The sequence below is a fragment of the Primulina eburnea genome, chromosome 12 (genome assembly GCF_022965805.1).
Source record: "Primulina eburnea isolate SZY01 chromosome 12, ASM2296580v1, whole genome shotgun sequence".
NCBI classification, from domain to species: Eukaryota; Viridiplantae; Streptophyta; class Magnoliopsida; order Lamiales; family Gesneriaceae; genus Primulina; species Primulina eburnea.
The window spans coordinates 31225730-31247004 of NC_133112.1; the positions used below are offsets into that span (position 1 = coordinate 31225730).

The following is a 21275-nucleotide window of genomic DNA, read 5'->3' on the forward strand; positions in this document are numbered from 1 at the left end:
CCATTGACATCTTTATCAGTGAGCTAAACGGTTTCGTATAAACCTGACTCAACTCTCTAATGATTCGGATATTCACTACAATCTCCATGCAGGTCTTTGATCTTCGCCGGAAGAACAATGCACTCGCAGTTCTATTCCGTAGGGGTAGGACGCCTCCTGTACCAGAAAACCTTAAGCTTAACTTGCGAGATCCCTAGAGGACCAAGAGGATTTGGTGTGAAAACTGGGGGGTATAAGAGGGTAAATAACTTACGTAACAAATACTGGGTCTAAGATGGTAAATAATACGAAGTTATAACACTGGAAGACCATTGATTTGTATAGTTTAATTTACTGTTTATAGTGGAAATTGCGTGTTAAGGGATATGCAATTTCTTCCATACGTATTTGTTTCGACGAGGTCAACTTAGCAAATCTTCTGTTTCATCAACGTCTCATCCTATATTTCATGTATGTAATAACATATTTGTATATAAGAAATTGTAAAGAAATTAAGGTCATTAAAGTATCACGTGTTATATTTTTACAAAAATTCATATGAAATCGTCTGTCAAGTTTGTGACACATATCACCGATTTGAGTTATGAAAAATATATTTTTAATGTCAATTTATTTCATAAACATGATTTCACAAGTAAATTATTTTTATATGTTTAGGTAGATATGAGATTGAGTATATTTTTAGAATAGAGGATCCAATTTTCCATGTTATTATTAGGGTTGATCAAAATTTTTTATTAACCGCCCGAACTGTCTGAATCGAATTGCACCGCACCGTTTTTCATAATAGTTTATAAAAACCCCGATTAAAAATATTAATCATAAGCCGCACCGCATACGCGGTTCGTTTATTTTTTTTGCTAAAAACCGCACCAAAGCGCACCGCTTAAACCGCTTGCCATAATATTTGGCCTAGAATTATAATAATTTGTAAACAACATATTCAAATAAAGAAGTCATCATTCATTATATCCGAACTCTCTTTAAAACTATTATTCTTACAAATAAAACTTATCTTTTTCTTCATTATTCTTAATATTAGTCTTTTATTAAAGTATTTTTTTTTTTTTTGCTACAATATTTTGTTTGTAGTCTGAAAGTAAAAAAATGATAAAATAGTGTACATGTCATTTTTGTTGTGAATGTGTTGTGTTGTTAAATTATTAACTTAGTTTTGAATCTTGATTATTGTTTAATTTATAATATCTATTTTGATCTTTATATGCTTTGAACTATATTTTATATTTTAAAATAATATATTGTTGTTGTTTTCAATAAATTAGAATATATGTTCTAATATTTTTTATTAAAAAAACCGTAAAACCGACCGCAACCGCTCAAAACCGCAAGGTTGATTTTTTTACGTAAAACCGAGATTAATTTTTCAAAATACTAACCGACTGCATATGGTAATTCAGTTTGAATTTTTTTTAAAAAAACAACAAAACCACACCGTGATCACCTCTAGTTATTATATCAGAGTTGGAATATGAAAAATTTGTTAAAATACGTCCATTTGGGCCGTAGGCGTCACATGTTATTTTTTTAATTGTTTGGAAAATTTCAAACCCGATGACTATCACAATGATCTCGTGATAGATGTTAATTTTTTCATTTAGATAAGGTTAAATACGTAACATTTGCATCACATTTTTTCAAATCAATTAGATACCTTAACGGCAAATATGAAAATTTGATTAATGGTTTGGTTTCAGTATGTCTCTTGTGAGACGGTCTCACGAATATTTATCTGTAAGACGAGTCAACCTTATCGATTTTCACAATAAAAAGTAATACTTTTAGTATAAAAAATAATAATTTTTCATGGATGACTCAAATAAGAGATCCGTCTCACAAAATACGACTCATGAGATGATCTCACTAGTTTTTGCCTTTTTATATTTAGGAAAAAATATATTTTGACAAATTAAAAGGTATAAAGGATATTGTTATATAGTATAGTGTGATTATTTTATTCCGACGAAGAGATTAAGAAAGTGTTTTGGGAAACTTGTAAGAAGCACTTCATATCTTTTAGTTGACCGTAAGTGCTTTGAGTATTTTTAATTTTTTTTTATTATTAAGCAATATAATGACATGAGATAATGGAAACTATCTCGATTTTGACTTTTTAAAAAAGTCAACGATTATGGAAATTCAACCGAAGATCTTTATTAATTTCTAATTATTTTTAAGTATTTTATCATCGATATATATATCAATTTTCATAAAAATAAAAAAATTGACGATCCTCAAAATAGTTAGATTTTGAAAGAGGAGACACTATAGACTCTTTTAATTTTAGACAAAAACTTTAGTGAGACGGTCTCACGGATCGTATTTTGTGAGACGGATTTTTATTTGAGTAACCCATGAAAAAATATTACTTTTATGCTAAGAGTATTATTTTTTTTATGAATATGGGTAGGATTGACCGTCTAAAGGAGTGAATTATTTAAAAATTGTTTTATAGTTTATATATATATATATATATATATATATATATATATATATATATATATATATATATATATATATGGCAAAAACTTGTGTGAGACGGCTCACGGATCATATCTGTGAGACAGATATCTTATTTGGGTCACCCATGAAAAAGTACTACTTTTTTATGCTAAGAGTATTACTTTTTATTGTGAATATAGGTAGGATTGATCCGTCAATCACATTAGACTCACTATATATATATATATATATATATATATATATTTATATATATATATATAAAAGAGTGAGTCTCATGTGAGACCGTCTCACAGATCATAATCTGTGAGACGGGTCAACCCTACTCATATTCACAATAAAAAAAGTAATACTTTTAGCATAAAAAATAATAATTTTTAATGGGTGACCCAAGTAAGAGATCCGTATCACAAATACGACCCATAAAACCGTCTCACACAAGTTTTTGCCAATATATAAACATAGCATTAGAGGATAATCTGAGAAAAGCCAACAACAAATCAGAGGTTGAGAAAAACAGCGTAAATACCGATGAGTGGAAGCGAAGGTATCTCGGGCCACTCCGAGGCGCAGCTTCCGCCATCATCCGCGGCGGAGAGGGAGAAGAAGAAAGAGAAGGCACGGGTGAGCCGGACGTCTCTCATTCTATGGCACGCACACCAAAATGACGCCGCCGCGGTCAGAAAGTTACTGGAGGAGGATCGATCTCTGGTGCACGCTAGAGACTATGATAACCGAACTCCGCTCCATGTGGCGGCAATTCACGGCTGGATCGACGTTGCCAAGTGTCTTCTGGATCACGAAGCTGACGTCAACGCTCAAGATCGATGGAAAAATACCGTGAGTTTTTTAATCACTATGTTCACATTTAATGTGTACGTGATAATTGTTGAGTTCTGGCTCGAGTATTTTGGTGATGATTTTGATTTTGAGCTTTTGTTTTAATATTTGATTCTATTGGCTGATGAAGACTGTTGAGCTTTAGCACTTTAATTGTTTTTGATTTATTCGATGGTTTATTTTGTGCTATTTTAAAGAAATCTTAGCTCTCTGCTCTTTGTTTTTGTGAAACAGCCTTTAGCTGATGCCGAAGGAGCAAAAAGATTTGCCATGATTGAATTGTTGAAGTCTTATGGTGGCCTATCTTATGTAAGTTCAACGCTTGTTGATTTTATCATTCCTTCTAAGTACAGAAGACTTTAAAGTTAGCGGAATGCTATCATATTAACTTCTTTAGTTCTTTATTTGTTCACTGTTTCTCTTTAAGTATTTATTTAGTAGTTTCTGAAAATTTCATCTTTTTTCATTTCCATTGTTTGAGGCATAGTGGTTCACCTTTTTATGTCTATGTCAATTCTCATTATGAGCTTATCCTTGTATTTTGACTTTTTTTTTTGAGACTGAAGCGCTGAAATTGTGAGGCAACTTCTGCCCCTGCTTGTAAGTAGGCGAGATCCAGGATTTTTCACTAGGTTTACATATAAGACCATAGTTGTCAAAGGCGAGTGCCTCTCGCCTTAAGTGCCACCAGGCGAGGAACCTGCATCTGGTACACTAGGCTAAGAAATTCACTAAAGCGAGTCCAGGTACTCGCCTAGACTAGCCTTGGAAGTTTACTCAAGCGCTTGGGTAAATTTTTTTAATTACTTGTTTAAACAAATAGCTCAAACCCAAACTCTAGCAACCCAACTACCCAACATCGGAATCAGAAGAAGAGAGCTCTGAACAGAACAATGAGTTGAGCGCATCTAGATCCAGAACAACTAGAAAAATACCGATTTCACATCTTTTGGATAAGGAGGAAGAAGAAATTAATGTTATCAAGAAAATGATGAAGTCCAAGAATAACACAAGTGATGTATCTGATGATTCGATGGAAGAAGATGAACTTGATTTAGATGATTGAAGAATTTTAATCATGTTACTAATTACTGTGAACTTATTAATTATTTTTTGTTTTGTGTTACATTGTAACTTAATTATTTCATATTTTAATATATTTATTCTAAGGTAATTTTTTTTTAAAAAAAATTTAAAAATGTGCACTTGCGCCTCAGGCTCCGTAGCCTCGGTGCGCCTTGAGCCCTTGACAACTATGACCACTACAATTTTTTATTTTTTTGTGGAAATATTGTAGAATGGAACTTGACAGTTTGTAACCCTTCAGGGTGGCAATGAGATTCGTGAAACATGCTCAAATGAGCTGAATTTCAAATTATGTTTTCATCTTCCATTTTTTAAGAGCAAAATTCATTTTATACTTTCTTGGCTTCCTTTCCATATGGATAAATCCTTTGGACACGTTGCAGGGCCAGAGTGGAAGTCATTTTGAACCAAGGCCTGTGCCACCTCCTCTTCCTAAGAAGTGTGACTGGGAGATTGACCCGAATGAGCTGGACTTCTCAGGCGCGATTCTCATTGGGAAGGTCTGTATTTATTTGCATAACAAGTTATTGATCAATCATCACTTGGTTTCTGCAATGAGCTTATAGAATAACTTGACTTTCTTTGCGGAAAGGAACTCGAGAAATTTTATATTTGCTCTTCAATTATAAAATCTTCTTTTTCTCTCTCTTCACAATATTTAAGTTTGAATGTAGTTTTTAGCTTTTACCAAGTGGTACAATTCTAATGAAGCATGGTATTTACTGTGGAAATCCATGTCATACCTAATTGAACATGTGAATCTCTTTATTGGTTTATTTTTGTAAAGACAGTTTATCTTCATAGGATTTCAAATATTTCTGAATTCTGATCCTACTACGGTTATTGTGTATTATAACAACATGATTGCATATTAACAATGTTATGTTGACCTTAATGGGCTTGTTATGTTTTTTCTGTTGAAAAATCTCCTTCAGGTCTGCAATGTGCCGTTTCCTTTTTCTTATAGATATGGATTTTAGGGGATGTGGGTGGTGGGTTAAAAATCAAGGCTGTATTGTGGTTCTAGGAATCTTAAACTTTGTTTCTAGTAGCTGTTTGCTTTTTTACAATTTTGTTTACACTTTTTGTGTGATCCATCAACTGTTGTTTCTTGTTGATCGCCACTTCAAATGCAAATAATATTTGATTTCTTTCTACAAAATTCATTGTTGCTGATGACAGCTGATATTGGTAGGGGTCTTTTGGTGAGATACTAAAAGTTTCGTGGCGCGGAACACCAATAGCTGTCAAACGCATTCTCCCAAGCCTTTCAGATGACAAGCTAGTGATGTATGTGTTTCGACTTCATCTCACAATATCCAACTTCCCATTCTTTCTCCCCTTTTAAACGAGGTATCAGTTATTTTTTTTTTAAAAGGAGATATTAGATGCTTTAATTTGAATATTATCCCCTTTTTCATGCCTGTTTGATGTTTGTGGAACTCAGTAATAGTATCTAGTGATCTTAATTTACATGCTTAATCTCTTGGATTAATCTATTTTTTTATGGAGTTCTAATAATTGAAAGGTTCCTCAGTCACCACAATAGTACATGTTATAGCTATTTACTTTCACATTTTCCTCCTGACTTATGGTGAATTACTTTCTCTTTCCCTAAATCAGTCAGGACTTCAGACACGAGGTCAATTTGCTTGTCAAGCTTCGTCATCCAAATATCGTCCAATTTCTAGGAGCTGTGACTGAGAAGAAGCCCCTAATGTTAATTACAGAGTACTTAAGAGGGGTGAGTGAATGATTTTTTTACCCCTTTAGAAGAAATATCATTTCACTTCAAAATATTCTCACTGTAGGTTCTCTAATGACATTCTTTTATAGGGTGATCTTCATCAGCATCTGAAGGAAAAAGGGGCGCTGAATCCATCAACAGCAATAAACTTTGCTCTAGACATGTCCAGGTACAATTGGAATTCTTCTACAGATTTTATTTCTGTTTAGTGAAATTAGGGCCCATAAAGAAAAGCTCTGTTCTTGATCCTTTATACCAATGAAAGTTTTGTGCCTGATGCTCATTTTTAAGTGCAAAGGGATCTTATATGTCCCAACCATATAAAGTGAGACTGAAGTTGAATTTTTCTTCTCTAATTATTTATGTTTTTATCGGGGTTTAAGGCGTACTATACGACGCTTTGAACCTGAATTAGTCCAAGAAAAGTCCAAATGTGTAGGATTATGATGAAAAACGCTAGATAGGCATGCTTACGAAACATTCTTATTTACTTTCTTCATTCAGCATCATAAGAATGTGCATTACAATGTCTGATCACCACCATCTTGTTTGGACAGAGGCATGGCTTATCTCCATAGTGAACCAAATGTTGTAATACACAGAGATCTAAAACCAAGGTTAGTTGGTCTTTCGCTACATAAAATGGTTTTATCAGCAAAGACAACATTGGCAATGCATGCAATTAGAGTCTCTCTCTAAGTATGGTAACTTTCCAGGAACGTTCTACTTGTCAACACGAATGCTGACCATTTAAAAGTAGGAGATTTTGGGTTAAGCAAGCTCATCAGAGTACAACATGCTCATGATGTGTACAAAATGACTGGCGAGACTGGGAGCTGTAAGCAGCTTTTATAAGAACAATTTTATACACAGATGGGGGTTTTAGATGATTTTTTATGACTAGTAATGTGTAATCTGTTTACTTCAATAGACCGTTACATGGCGCCTGAGGTCTTCAAGCACCGGAAATATGATAAAAAGGTCGATGTTTTCTCTTTTGCAATGATCCTATACGAGGTAAATTTGATTTCTGTCATGTGTATGATTTAGTAAACTTGATTAAATCATAATTGAAGTGATTGTGATTGTATCTTGTTGCAGATGCTTGAAGGAGAGCCTCCATTGTCGCACTATGAACCATATGAAGCAGCTCGATATGTGGCGGACGGACACAGACCACATTTTAGGGCTAAAGGTTTTATTCCTGAATTGAGAGAGTAAGTAGCTATAGAATCCAATACCTAGGGATACAGTGATAGACAACGTAGTAAAATGTATGGTGAAAGAAAAAAGCATTATCACCTGGAAATTCACCCATAAAAATGATTCAAAACTAGTTCTTTTTTGGGAATACACATTCGAGCCTTGGTCCAATCTAGTTAGGCTGTCTAAATGAATTTAATCCTCCTCATTGCGCTGTCTTTGAGATTCAAGAATTAGAGATAACTAAAGCATAACTTTCACGACAGTTAATTATAACATCTTCTACCGTATCTTCTTGGAAGGTACGAATGGTCCAGTACCCACCCAGCTCATCTTACACATTTAGTTATGATCTTTTTTTCACCACCTGCCATCTCTACCAATTTCTAGTATGCTGTCTTTACTGTTATTGTAGCATTAAAAGTAACTAGAATTTTTATATCCTGATCGGAGACTGCAAACTGTTCAGGTTAACAGAACAGTGCTGGGCAGCAGACATGAACGAGAGACCTTCTTTCTTGGAGATTCTGAAGAGACTCGAAAAAATTAAGGAAACACTATCGTCTGATCATCACTGGCACATATTTGCATCATGATGTGAATTACAATAAGAACAAGGTATCGAAGACTGCGTGATTGCATATCGATCAACATATCATTTGACCCAAAACCGGGTTGAAGGATTTTGGATTCACTCTTATACTTGCCTAGGTAATTTTTCTGTGATTTGTAATTTTTTAAAATTGTCTATTTCCCGGGCTTAGATTTCTCAATTTCTGGTCTCCATATTCATTTTTACAGAAAGTCTCTCATTTTTCCGTTAGTTCGCCATCGAGTTAGCAACATCAAGTATATTTAAACAAGTGTTTCTGTATGTTGGAAAAAATTGTGAATTATGTTGGAAAAATATGTTCATGTTATCAGATTTGAATAAGATTCTTGTCCAATTCTGATTTTTTTAGTTGATTTGCATCCTAAATTTAGTTATTTGTTAACGTGAAGACACTAATAATATAAGGAGTAGGTCTCTTGTGAGACGGTTTCACGAATTTTTATCTGTGAGACTTATTCACAATAAAAAGAATACACTTAGCATAAAAATTAATATTTTTTTATGGATGACTAAAATAAAATATCCGTCTCACAAAATACGATTCGTGACATTGTTTCACACAAATTTTTGCCAAATAAGCTTTTATTCGATTCTTTAGTTTTATGTGTTATCAGTGCTGTGCTCAGGACATTGGAAGAAGGGGGCAAATGATAGTGTTGGGCCCCGTACTAATCCAATGGTTAAATTTCCACCTGATGCGGCAATCAGCAGCAAATCTACAATAAATATATTGGTGTATCAAATTTTAATTCAAAACTATATAATTATGAAAATAAACGGTTTTATATTAAAATATTTCAAAATAGTAAGATACATGTGTGATAAAATTTTATATAATGATTCGAGTAAATGACATTTAAGGAAATGCTTATGCGGGGATTCCGAAGAACAGTGGTGGTGGAGTTTGGTTCACACGACGTGGAGTGCGGCGGGTGCTAGAAATTTATATAAATTTAGCTTAAATAAATATTTGTAGGTGTTGGTGTTTTATTATATTTAAATAATTGATATGAATAAATTTTATTTTTTGTAATAATAATAATATGTTGTGATTTCGTCGACTTAAGATTGACAATAATCATATAGTGTTGTTATAATGCAGTTTGTTAATTTAATTGATATTTATAAGACTAATGTATTTTTTAATTTTTTAAACTTCAAGTAAATGAAATTAATTTATTTAATTGATAGAGTGATACATCACTATGCATTTTTTTCTACTATTAATTAATAATTGATAGATTTTTTAATTAAATTATTTAATCATTACATAACTGTGCTCTTTCAAATAAAAAGTCGAACATTATTTATATTATTTTTTTATTATGTATTCTTTGAAAAATGAACTATTATTGATATTTTTTATAATTACAATATCTTTTCTATGTTTTATAACAAAATAAACTTTGAACTATATTTTTTAAACTTCAAGTTAAATGAACATATAAATATAATCTTAGTGATTCAAAATTTGCACTGATAAAATCTTTTAAAAAGTGAGAATAAAATATAAATCAAACAAAGAGAATAATTTTGTTTTTTGTTAAATATCTTCTTTATTGAGCAATGCGCTTTTTATAGACAAATATATCAACGGAAAGAACAATAAAAATAGCACACTAAAAACCATTAAATAACAAATATCCAAAGATAATTATTTCCTGTGATACTTTGTTACTAATAGGCCATGGTTAACATGCTTCATTTAATAAGACAGATAACTAAAGACTTGGACAAATCTTTAACAAATCAACAATCCCTGGTCAACATTAGTTTAATAAGAGCACCCTCCCTCAAACTTGTTTTATAGTGTGCTAATACAAGTAGTTCCATAGTTTCTGAAATGTTGCAAATTTGAGGGACTTAGTGAATATGTCAGCTACTTGGTTCTCTTGGTTTTCTCTTTTGTATAGATAAGATCAATTGTTTCATTTTTTGTGAGATCTCTTAAAAAAATGATATTTCACATCAATATACTTGCTTATTCCATGTAGGATTGAATTCTTTGATAGTTTTATGGTTGTATTATTATCACAATAAATAATAATATGATTTTTGAATTTAAGCTCTTCGAGAATTTTTTTTCAACTAAATAGATTGACATGCACATGAAGTTGTTGCAACAAATTCAGCTTCAGTGGTTGATAAAATAACAATTGATTGCTTTATTGAAGTCCATGGAACATCGCTGAATCTAAGAGAAACGCATACTGAAAATCTTTTTCTATCATCTCGATCTCCTGCACAATCACTATTACAAAAAACCATCAAATCTGATTGTTCTCATTTCTTATAGTAGAGACCAAGTTCTGATGTTTGTTACAAGTATCGTAAAATCCTCTTGGCAGTTAAAAGATGCATTTCTGTAGGATTCTCGATGCATATGCTTATGAGCCTAAAAGAATACATAATATCCGGCCTTGTTGCTGTCAAATACATTAAGCTTCCAACAATTTGCTTATAAAGTGTGCTCAATCTTCTTTCTTTGACAATATTTGGTTAGCTTCAAACCATGTTCTACGGGAGTACTTGCAGAATTGCATTTCTCCATTATAAATCTGCAAAAAACTTTTTGAATATATTTCTTTTGGGAAGTAAAAATCTCATAAGTAGATTGAACTACTTTAATACCAAGAAAATAACGCATCTTGCCAAGATTCGACGTATCAAACTTAACCATTCTGGACTCTTTAAAATTTTCAAACATGATACTATCATCACCCGTGAATATAAGATCATCAACATATAACCAAAAAATAGCAATTTTCATTTATCTTAAAATTTTGTATAAAGTGTATACTTATATAGACATTGAAAATCCACCTTAAAAAAATAAGCCTCATTTCGACTATATCATGCTCGCAGGACTTGCTTTATCCTATACAAAGCTTTCTTCAATGTATGCACTTTATGGTCATTTCCAAACTTAATATAACCAGGAGGTTGATCGATTCATGGTATATCTTCTAATTGGATGTGAAATCATATATTTGCATATGTGTGCACCCGGACGCTAATCAAGTTCATAATCGTCATTGGGACAATTTAATCAATTATAATAAACAAAGTCTAACTTTTTCTTTTTTTTTTCAATGCAGAACGTAAGGGAAATCATACTAGTATACATATCAGTATAAAATAAGGTACAAGTCCTGTACAACATACATTCAATACAGACTAAGGTTCAACAACTAGCTATTAAATGTTCAACCCTATCTACAGCAACATCAAAGTCCGTGGTCTCCACTCTAATCATGATCTCTCGTCATCTCCTCGACCCTAATCCTGTCCCACCTGTTGTCCTGCACACATACAAACACGACAACAGCAGGATAATTCCGGTGAGAATATAATCCCAGTGTAAATCAACGAACATGCAATCATATAATCAATATAAAGCATGAAGCAGATATCAGATATATATCAAAGTCTGAAACATAATTAATATAAAACTATCAATCATACTCGTGACTCCACGACTCAGACTAGACTCAATCCTAGTCTAGGGATCCCGGTTTCCAAACGTTGGCATTCCTATATCGACCAACAACAATAGAAGAAACTCCGATTCTATCCACGTCAATATAACCAAACATCCATTGTCTTGACCTATCTGTCACAGACTGTGGCACTATCGCCAATACACTATCTTGTGACATCGTGCAATGTGCCTGTGGTGATCCCACCACTATCAGGCACTTCTGTCACAAGATCACTCGTCTAATACTCGTCTAATACATGCTTCCTATAAATCAATAGAACATCATATAAAATCAAATCAATGCATATAACAACAATAAGTATGTGATTTAGGGAAACTCAAGTATATCCTACTTGAGTCGATCTCTCAATATCACATTGACTTATACCTTTCGTTTGTAGTCTCGGTCTGAAGCAATATCAGTTCTGAACTCAAGACTGTTTCTGTAAATCTGAAACGACATATCGAGAATCATAATATCAATGTTCTATTCTCAATTCAACACTGAATCTGATTAATCTGGATTTAAGTCAAATCAACGGCACAATCTCAGTATTACCGTCAATAACAAATTAACAGACATCAATTACAAATCATAGCTCATATCCGATACAATCTGTAATTCATTCATAATCCAAATCTGTCCGATTTCAAATCAATATAATCAGAAAATCATAACAATTCCATAATCAGTCTGTTTTTCAATCTGACTTCGATTCTACGATGTCTAACATATCCAGAACACCATATATGAATAATATCAAATTCCTACAACATCATATTTTCAAATGATACCAAAACTCAATAAAACTTATTTCCAGTTGTAGCCTGCGTCGATAGGAATACAATACCGAAGTCGGATTCAAAATCTAACGGACGGATTTATCGCAAATCAAAATCTAAAATCAAGAACTTGAAGTTGGCCTCGGTTTTCATTTCTCCCTTCTTTTCCTTATGAAGGAACGCTTGTTATTATATATATATATATATATATATATATATATATATAATGCATGCAAGGGGCAAGTGGCTCATCCTTTGTAAAACACGTCTCGCGCATATGCGCGACATCACTCGGCGCATATGCGCGAGACACTATGTCTCAGCGCGTAGAATGCACAGCAGCTCGAGCATATGCGCGCCCTCATTCGACGCATATGCGCGAGGCCCTTGTTCATTTTTCACAACTCTCGGGTACCCTCGCGCACATGCGCGAATCCATGTCGTGCATATGCGCGAGGTTTTCTGCCCACTCCGCGCATATGCGCCGGGCGTGCACGCACATATGCGCGAGGCTCAATCCTCACACATATTTCAAATTCTACTTTCCGCCTATCCCGGTTTAATCTGTTCTATCTATAATCACCTCACTTAATCAACAAATCGTTTCAGATTAATAACGTAGCGAATTCCGGGTATTACAACATACCTATTGCTTTTGACCTTTCGGAAGTTCTAGCAGTTCCCAAGTTTTATTTTTCTCGATGGATGTGATTTCAGCATCCATTTTTTTTTGCTATTTTAATTATTTGACGACATCTTCGAAAGTTACTGGGTTACAATTTGAAAATAGAACAAAATGAACAAATGGATCTTTAGTTTGGTTAATACTAGTTACCTCATAATCTGTCATCTATGTCGGTCTTCTTCTAATTCTTTGAGATCTTTGTTCATTTTCTCTCATTGACTGAAATATGTTGATTGATTGTTTCCCGTTCTCTGCAGATTGTGCATTCTCCAAAGGATGCTGCATTTCTTCTCAATTTTCTCCATCAAAATCAGCTTGAATTTGTTGTCTAACACTATTTTCATCATCGAAAAGCTATTGAACATCATAAATGTTTTTTGCATTGGGATAATTGACTCTGCCGATTCTCGTTTTAGTATCTATTTGGTTCAACTTTGAACACAAGTTTTTTTTCCGCACTTATATTTTGCCTTATTAACTTGTATCTCAACCGAGTTGAGAAAAAATGATTGTGTTTTGTTAGTCCAAACCAATTGTGCCAAAAATTTTACTAATCCTAACAATACATAGATTGAGCATATGTTGATAGTCATATACTGAAAAATGAAAGCTAAAGAATTCTACCGTTCGTTGCTGCAATTGCAATTATTAAATAATAAAGGACATTTTGTTATTGCATGTTGAATTAGTTAAATATAACTCGGACATAATATATTGATAAAATAATGAATTCATTCAAAAGCTTTACTTAAGAATTAAAATTTAATCATTATAGAAGATTAAAAGATATATACATTAACTAAAATTCTAATATTTATTTATTTATTTATTATTTTAATTTAAATTATTTAAATTGGATTTGTTTCATCTTTTTATTTTAATTTCAGTTTAATTTATTAATTTTTTGTTTAAGTTCTTAAGATATATTTGTAATATATGTTTGGTCGGACGATATCTGCATTTGTTATTAACACTTAACATGTACACATAAAATAATATTTCATTTAAAGATATTTAATTGTTATAAATTATTATGCTGAAAAACCTCGTTCAACTAGATTACATAGAAAATCGTTATTTTTTTATATAATGTATTAAAAATCCAAGAGGTGCATAAAATATATCAACATTTCATTTACGACCAAGAAAATACATCATTAATACTAAATATAATGAGAAAATATTATATATATATATATATATATATATATATATATATATATATATATATATATATATATGAATGTGTCTCATGTGAGACCGTCTCACGGATCATAATCTGTGAGACGGATCAACCCTACCCATATTCACAATAAAAAATAATACTTTTAGTATAAAAGTAATACTTTTGCATGAGTGGCCCAAATAAGAGATCCGTCTCATAAATATAACCCGTGAGACCGTCTCATACAAGTTTTTCCACATATATATATATAAAACTAATTTGAGGTGGTTCGGAAAGTGGAGACAAAAGGGGTAGAAAAATCTGATTATCCGGAGTAAAATCGACCAACATGGATCTCTTGATCTTCTAGTAACATTGTGTTTCACAATTTTTCAGAAAAATCGATCTCAATAGAAGTTCATAAAAATTCCTTAGGTTTCTCAAGTCTCAAATTTATACCACTCACCCTAGACATATTTGCAATTGCCAGAATTCGGATGCATGAATATTTGAGAGAATTCTGAATACTAGTCATCCTTTTCACCATCATCATCTTCGTCTTCGTCATCGTCATAGTAATTAAATGGAAGTGGCACTGACTTGAATGCTCGATACTTGCCCACATTATTCAGGTGTTCGTTCTCCAACCTGAAATGATAAAAAAACGTTTCTTCAAATTAACGCAATCACTTGCAGCAATAGTTTTATTACCATAAATTAAGGATGTTTGAGCATCGGAAACTGCATATATAGTTCATGCTGAAGCTCATATGGACTGACTTAATAGTTTTCGAATTAGTATCGTCTCCAGTTAGAAAGCTAAATTACCTGAAGAAGTTCCATATTCCACGCCGAAGGATTTCTAAACATGCAAATATCGTCGTTACAGTCATTCCGTGTAAAGATTGCAAATCAAATGTCAAGACAACTTGTACCCAAGCAAATCTTAGAAGAACATCCAAAACCTGCAACAAGACCCCTTAAGGTAATGATTAAGATATGTGACAAGATTAAAAACTATGAAAGACCACACAGTCAGACAATTCCAACTTACCATGGCAGCAAAGTACACACTTTTGTGTGAAACAAGAAGTTTATCTCTCAAAAACAAGTTTTTTGAATTTCTTTGCAGAAGTCCCCAGTCAACAACAATATCCCAGTACGTATTCCCCAGAGTAGCAATTGCGGAGCTCACAACAGCTAATACCTTCCATGTTAACCTCTTTCTCAGTTCAAAAGCTGTTCTAATAACAACAGCAACAATTGTCAAGAAGTATCTTAAACCATTAAATCCATGCGCAGTGTAGTCTTCCCCTTCAAAGAATCGGCGAACACACTGCAATAAAATAACAAATGGTGACTCTCACACAGTTGCTTTACATATCCGAGTGATGATTGAACCTAAAATAGACATACTTTACCGGAAGAGTAACAAATTTTATTGATGCAAAAGAATACATTGAAAAGGAATAACAAGATAATATGGAAATTACCGAGGAACCAAATAATCAGGGGCAGACTTTAGATTTTCGCAAGGGTGGTGAGGCTTGGGTGGGGGGGAAGGCTGTCATAACTTACAAAAATAAAGGTATAAAAGGCATCAGAATATAGGTTGAACCATGGACAGACTGAATACGGGGTAAGGGGGACTGTCCCTGCCCTCAAACAATAAGATTTGTATTTTCATGTGTAATTTTCATAAAATTCAAGTTTTGCCGCTAGATCGAATCATCTGCCTTAGTCCAATCCCGATTTCCGTCACTTCTCCCACCAAATCCTGGGTCTGTCATTTGTTTGATTATATGAAAAATGCTTTTAAGGCAGAACTTGTTTAAAATATAAAAGAGCTCTAAACATAAAGGTCTGATCAGCATATATAAGCATAACTTAAACAAACTATCCAAATGTCTATCCTACGCTGATAAGGAGAGAGAATTTAAATTTGACAATAAAAACTAGGAAAAAGGGGAAAATAAGAACCTGTAGGAAGCGGAACCAATACGGGATAACCGCGACAATAAAATAAAAAACATTGTAGATCTCATGACTGCTGCATTTAGTTCTCCTTCGAGATAATTTTCCTCGGCCATAGAAGCAAACATAATACTCAAAGCTCCTTAAAGCCTGTATCTGCAGCGAACATGCATCAAAAATTTTAAAAACCTGATAGAAGGGGTAATACTCTCCTAACTACGAAAACATCAGCATGGCATGAAACCTGGCTTGTCAATTGGTCGGCCAAGAAAAACTCAGGAAGTGTAACCTAAAAGAATGGATAACTTGTATCAGGAACTATCTCACCAAAATAAATTTGCTTCATACTGTCTGTCCAGATAATTGCCGCATCAATTTTACCTTGTAAAGAGGAGCACAAATACAATGAAACACACATGTAATCAGGAAGAAACGACTTGAACGAAAGATGACATTGAAAGGGCAGAACATAATGGCAAGAACAACCTACATGAAAAGAATATATTTGGTCAAGATACGGGTACACAAAACAGGAACTGATGCGAAAATACTTCTTTCATTCTCACAATGACTAGTCCCAACGGAAGAAGTTCAATGTATGTCTCAAAATGTTGACTTTTTGAATCCATCTTTATGTGCAAGTGTACTAGGAAAGTTCCTAAAGCAATCACTGCAAGACCATTTCCCAGGAGAAAGACTTCTCGGTAGCCCAACTCAGTTCCTTGCTTGAAACCAAAGATGAAAGGATAGTTGATTTTGTAACGCCTCCAGAAGTATATGTTTGCACCATATAATAGCATGTGGAAGACTATGTATACGAAGAAACTGCAAGAAATATGAAAGTCATCTCAGAGTAAAAGAATGAATGGCAAGAAGCTTCAATGTAATGTCAATTATAGGTATTGAAGCTTGATACTATATGCTAGTACAAAAAAAGTTAATATCAATGTCCTCTTCACCTGTAAAGTGGGAAGATAACATTCATGTATGAAGTTTCACTCTTTTTCTGTATTAGTTTTCTATCACTGATAAGTAGAACAACAGCAACAAGTAGGGAGATTGAGAAACCAGAAAAGAAACCTGGAGATTGAGAACAGAGTTAGCGGATCATACAGAATGTTCACACTTTTTTGAAGCACTGAACACCAAAGAGCTGCAAAAGCCATACAGCTTGGCGATCTACAAGAACAATCAAGAAAAAAAGAAACAATTAATAATGTCACTAACCTGATAAGAATGTTATCCGATGCTTTTCTATCTTCTTTTTTGGCCTCAGTAACTTCATGCCTTCCCGGCGATTAGAATTCAAAAAATGCTTGATGAATACAGACTCCACCTTTTCCATGAGACAGATCACCTGATATTACATGTAGAAACTAAGATTGGTTTCAATAGTCATTTAAGAAAGCAGCATACAAACACAAAACTAAACGATAGTTTCTTGCTCACAAAGTTTACGATGCAAATGTTTGGATGGACGTATTTGGATGAAATGCTCCCAAAATTAATAAGAACAATGTTGTATTTGAAGCACACATTTCAAATTCTCATATTATTCTTGTTGTCTAATATACACAACGGATTTGGACTACAAATTTGAGATCCATGCAGCTCAGATCTGTCAATCAAAAGGCAAACAAAGAGGTGCACACTTCTGATTATTTTCATTATTTATTTTCTTCTTTAACATGGTATTGAGCCAGACTATATCTCTTCTATAAAATATATGCAGTATAGATCGAAATTTGATCGGTTTATAAATCACAGTACAATATAAATTACTCTTACATAAAAATTAGTCTAATGGTATGCACCCAAATGAGTGTAAATGAATATACTAGAGGAATTTTTGCCCTAAAGGATATAGGCAAGGTTCAACATTTTCGAAAATAGTTGAATGATATTAGAACCTTAATTACCCTTAATCACAGGTTAACATCATGTCCCATCCCAACATTTCTTTTGAGATTTTATTCAAACAATTTAGGGTTGAAAGGGTATAGGAATGTAATACTGCAGAATTCACCATAACAAAAAGTTCACATGGATGTTGTTTAGGCTAATATGTGCACGATGTACTAACTAAACTCCAAATCCTGTAACTGAAAAATTAGCAAAATTATCTGATATGTCTACATACCTCATCAGAGCTTCCAATATAAGAGTTATCTACAATTCTCATGTATGATCTTGCAACCCTTCTAGATGTTATCTGTTACATTCAACAAGTAGATGATATGAACAATTTCAAAAAAATTGTACACTGTTGACTATATATGTATGTATTTCTGTATTATATGTTGTGCACAAAAATGTGCCATGAAACATAGCATGCATTTATTATCACTCAAGAGTCAAGGCACCTTTTCGTATTTCTTCAGGATCTTCGAAAAGGCTGATAGATTCATGAAGCTGTTTTTTCAATTATAAAATGATATCAATACAGAAGAAAAGTACATTTCTGAAAACACATTAATATGGGTGCACACTTCTGATGTCATGTACCTGTAACACTTCAGAAGGTAAAGCTTTTGATAGAACTCAACAAACACAAGCTTCAGTCTTTCTTCAACTTGTTTGAGTTCTTCTCTGTCACAACTCAAACCCTTGTCTTTGGAGTCTTTTAGAACTCCTTTGATAGTTGATATTGGATTATCATATGTGTTTGATATCGTTACACGATCAAGGATTTCCAAATGTGATGTTCTGGAATCTACGGGATTTTCCTCAGTAGTTGAGGCACAAGTATAATTTTCCATGGAATGAATTTCAAATTTAGCTTGACAACTAGAGTCCAGTACTTGACAGCTAGAGCCTGTTATAGACTTCAAATTCAAATGCGATATTACTAAAAATATATCAACTTATTGAACTCAACAGTTCGTACGATATTCAATGAATTTAAAAGTTTTAATCAGAACTTCATACTCACCAGGAGAGCCAGGTTCGAGCAGACTTGAGCGATTAATTTCAGCACAAGATCCCCAATCCATTTGCTTAGTTCCTGCATAAATTAACTACTAAATAGAACAGAAATAGGGTGTAACAATGTATAGGATGAGTCCTCACCCCAAGGACCACACCAAAGTAAAACACCAGACACCACATTGGGGAGGTTGGTTTAGATTAATTAAAACATCTGTAATATAACAATCCAGTAAATAATTAATTTAGAATTGGGAAGAGAAATACTCAAAATCATGAGCAGTTCATTCTCAGTAGCACCCACCAGAAGAGTCTGCTCTCCCAGGAAATGTAATCTTTGAAGGTGCCAAATTGCTAATATCTGTGTAAAGGCATTTCAGAGAACCTGATCCATCGAAATATGGATTCATCACTTTGATCCGCAATGCAATTAGCGCATCCATTTGTTTATTAAGCAAAGCTGCTTCCCTCATTACTTCTTCCACCTTGTCCTTAAAAAAGTTATTTGTTTTATTGAGCTCATCATCAAGTTTCTTGAAGAATTTTATCTCTTTCTCCCCTCCTTCAGGAAATGAAAGTAACTTAGTTTTATATATTTTTCTGGAGTTCTGCTGCTGCTCTGCATTGACAGCTATCACTTGGTTCTCAATGTCTACCTGGGTGGAAGGATCTTGATCGATCATGTTGAGATCCATGAAATCCTTGACTGGTATGTTAAGAGGATCTCCAGATGGAGTTGAACGTTCCTGACATTGGTTGAAACTGCGAATTTCTTGTAGTATTCGTTTAAGTCCGTTATAGTCTACATAGGCCTCAGTCCATTCAGGCACCTTTTGTTTCTTAAGTTCCTTACCGAATTTCATTTTGCGTTTAGCTTCACTTAGTGCAGCTGTATATGCTTTTAATTTTCACCAGCCTTGCCTCTGAACGTGCTTCTGCGCAACAAATCATCATCATGATAATAATAATCTGTTAAAGGATGAAACTGCTACCTGGGAAAGAAATATCTCATGAAGAAACTTGAGATAATTGAATGCATAAGTATGATGCAATCATGGTTCTTTAGTTATAAGCTTCACATAAGTCAAAGCAATTGAAAATTCGAGTAGTTAGTGTAAAGAAAAAATCATTTCCCCCAATCTAACGACAAACCAGAACCTATCACCGACTTCAATACTCAAAGGTGATGTGTATACTCCGTTGCAGAAGCCGACAAATATACTAGCTAAAATAGTGATGATGCATCAGCTTGCGTTATATATATATATATATATGAAATTTCTTTAATTTTGTGCTTACAAATTATTTAATTTTGACAGCCGGCATGCAGATCAAAACTGCTGGTACAAAGAATATCACGGTTTCACGTAAACAAATTATTTAACATATCGATGAATCCAATTCCAAGATTATAATATAACCATTAAACACGAAGAGACGTGAGGGATAAAAACAAAATATGTTGGAAAAAGCGGACGAGAATCACAGACATATCATCATACCGGCACGCGATCAGCGAAGTCTACAAAAATTGAAACTCGAACAATCATCGAAAACCTAGAGCTCTAAAAACATCCTCTCAAATGCAGCCACATTAATCCTGAGGCAAAAACAAGCATTAACGCAACGCAGAAAATAGGAAAATAAAGACATTCAACAAAATCACGAGAAGAATTTTACCTATATGTCACCCGATGCGCCGCCGCGATAGAGACAAAACTGAAATCGCGTGCGTGTGTATATATATATTTGATTTCGAAATGCGAGCGGAAAAAAATGAAATCGCGTTGGCTTTCCAGAAGAATTTGTTGTTCCCACCCAGCCCCTTTTTCGGAACCCGATGGAGCAAAAGTATTTGTCGTGTACGGGACCACACTGGTACCAGTCCACGATACGTGGACTGGAGTCAGATATCGTCAAAGCGGAGTTACTTAAACAAGACACGTGGTGAAAATGACGCCATAAAACTTTTGCTTACGCTGGAGTTTAGAGCAGCAGATAAAATACGTGCCCGATCCCAATGACCATAATATATAATGGAATGAAAACGGAATGGTGGGGTAGGTCAATGCCAATCCGGTCGCAAACCGCCATTAGTTGGGGGTGGTGGTGTCTCTCCAAATAGGTAAACCAGTTTAATTTGTTTTATTAAAACACAATAGAAATAATATTAATTTTTTAATTAAAAAATTCTAAAAACATTTGAAATGTTAAAAAAATAAATATAAATATTAGATTCTAATCAAATAGTTTAACCAAAATTTAAAGTCAAAAACTAGTGTGAAACGGTCTCGC

General features: G+C 33.6%; 2 protein-coding genes across 6 annotated transcripts; one reads left to right on the forward strand and one right to left on the reverse strand.

Moving 5' to 3' along the window:
* The first annotated feature begins 2954 nt into the window (after positions 1–2954).
* On the forward strand, positions 2955–8326 carry LOC140807915 (serine/threonine-protein kinase VIK-like). Of its 2 annotated transcripts, XM_073164872.1 has the most exons (11): positions 2955–3318; positions 3553–3627; positions 4788–4904; positions 5600–5694; positions 6028–6148; positions 6241–6320; positions 6709–6768; positions 6868–6989; positions 7083–7168; positions 7253–7368; positions 7824–8326. In XM_073164872.1, exons 1-11 carry the CDS (start codon positions 3010–3012, stop codon positions 7948–7950), a joined length of 1308 nt encoding a protein of 435 aa, XP_073020973.1. In that variant the 5' UTR covers positions 2955–3009; the 3' UTR covers positions 7951–8326. The 2 variants fall into 2 exon arrangements, with proteins under 2 accessions (XP_073020973.1, XP_073020974.1); XM_073164873.1 differs by lacking the exons at positions 2955–3318; positions 3553–3627 and adding an exon at positions 3691–4336.
* A 6080-nt stretch (positions 8327–14406) lies between these two features.
* On the reverse strand, positions 14407–19843 carry LOC140808060 (phosphate transporter PHO1 homolog 10-like). Of its 4 annotated transcripts, none has more exons than XM_073165067.1 (14): positions 19285–19843; positions 18988–19059; positions 18561–18870; positions 18419–18467; positions 18196–18267; positions 17283–17412; positions 17015–17135; positions 16622–16880; positions 16437–16541; positions 16300–16344; positions 16062–16211; positions 15136–15417; positions 14910–15046; positions 14407–14729 (listed from the first exon to the last, which is right to left on the reverse strand). In XM_073165067.1, the coding sequence occupies exons 1-14, from the start codon at positions 19841–19843 to the stop codon at positions 14609–14611; spliced, it is 2412 nt and encodes an 803-aa protein (XP_073021168.1). In that variant the 3' UTR covers positions 14407–14608. The 4 variants fall into 4 exon arrangements, with proteins under 4 accessions (XP_073021168.1, XP_073021170.1, XP_073021171.1 ...); XM_073165069.1 differs by having other exon boundaries at positions 19248–19463; XM_073165070.1 differs by having other exon boundaries at positions 18561–18880; positions 19285–19332.
* Between the last annotated feature and the right edge of the window lie 1432 nt (positions 19844–21275).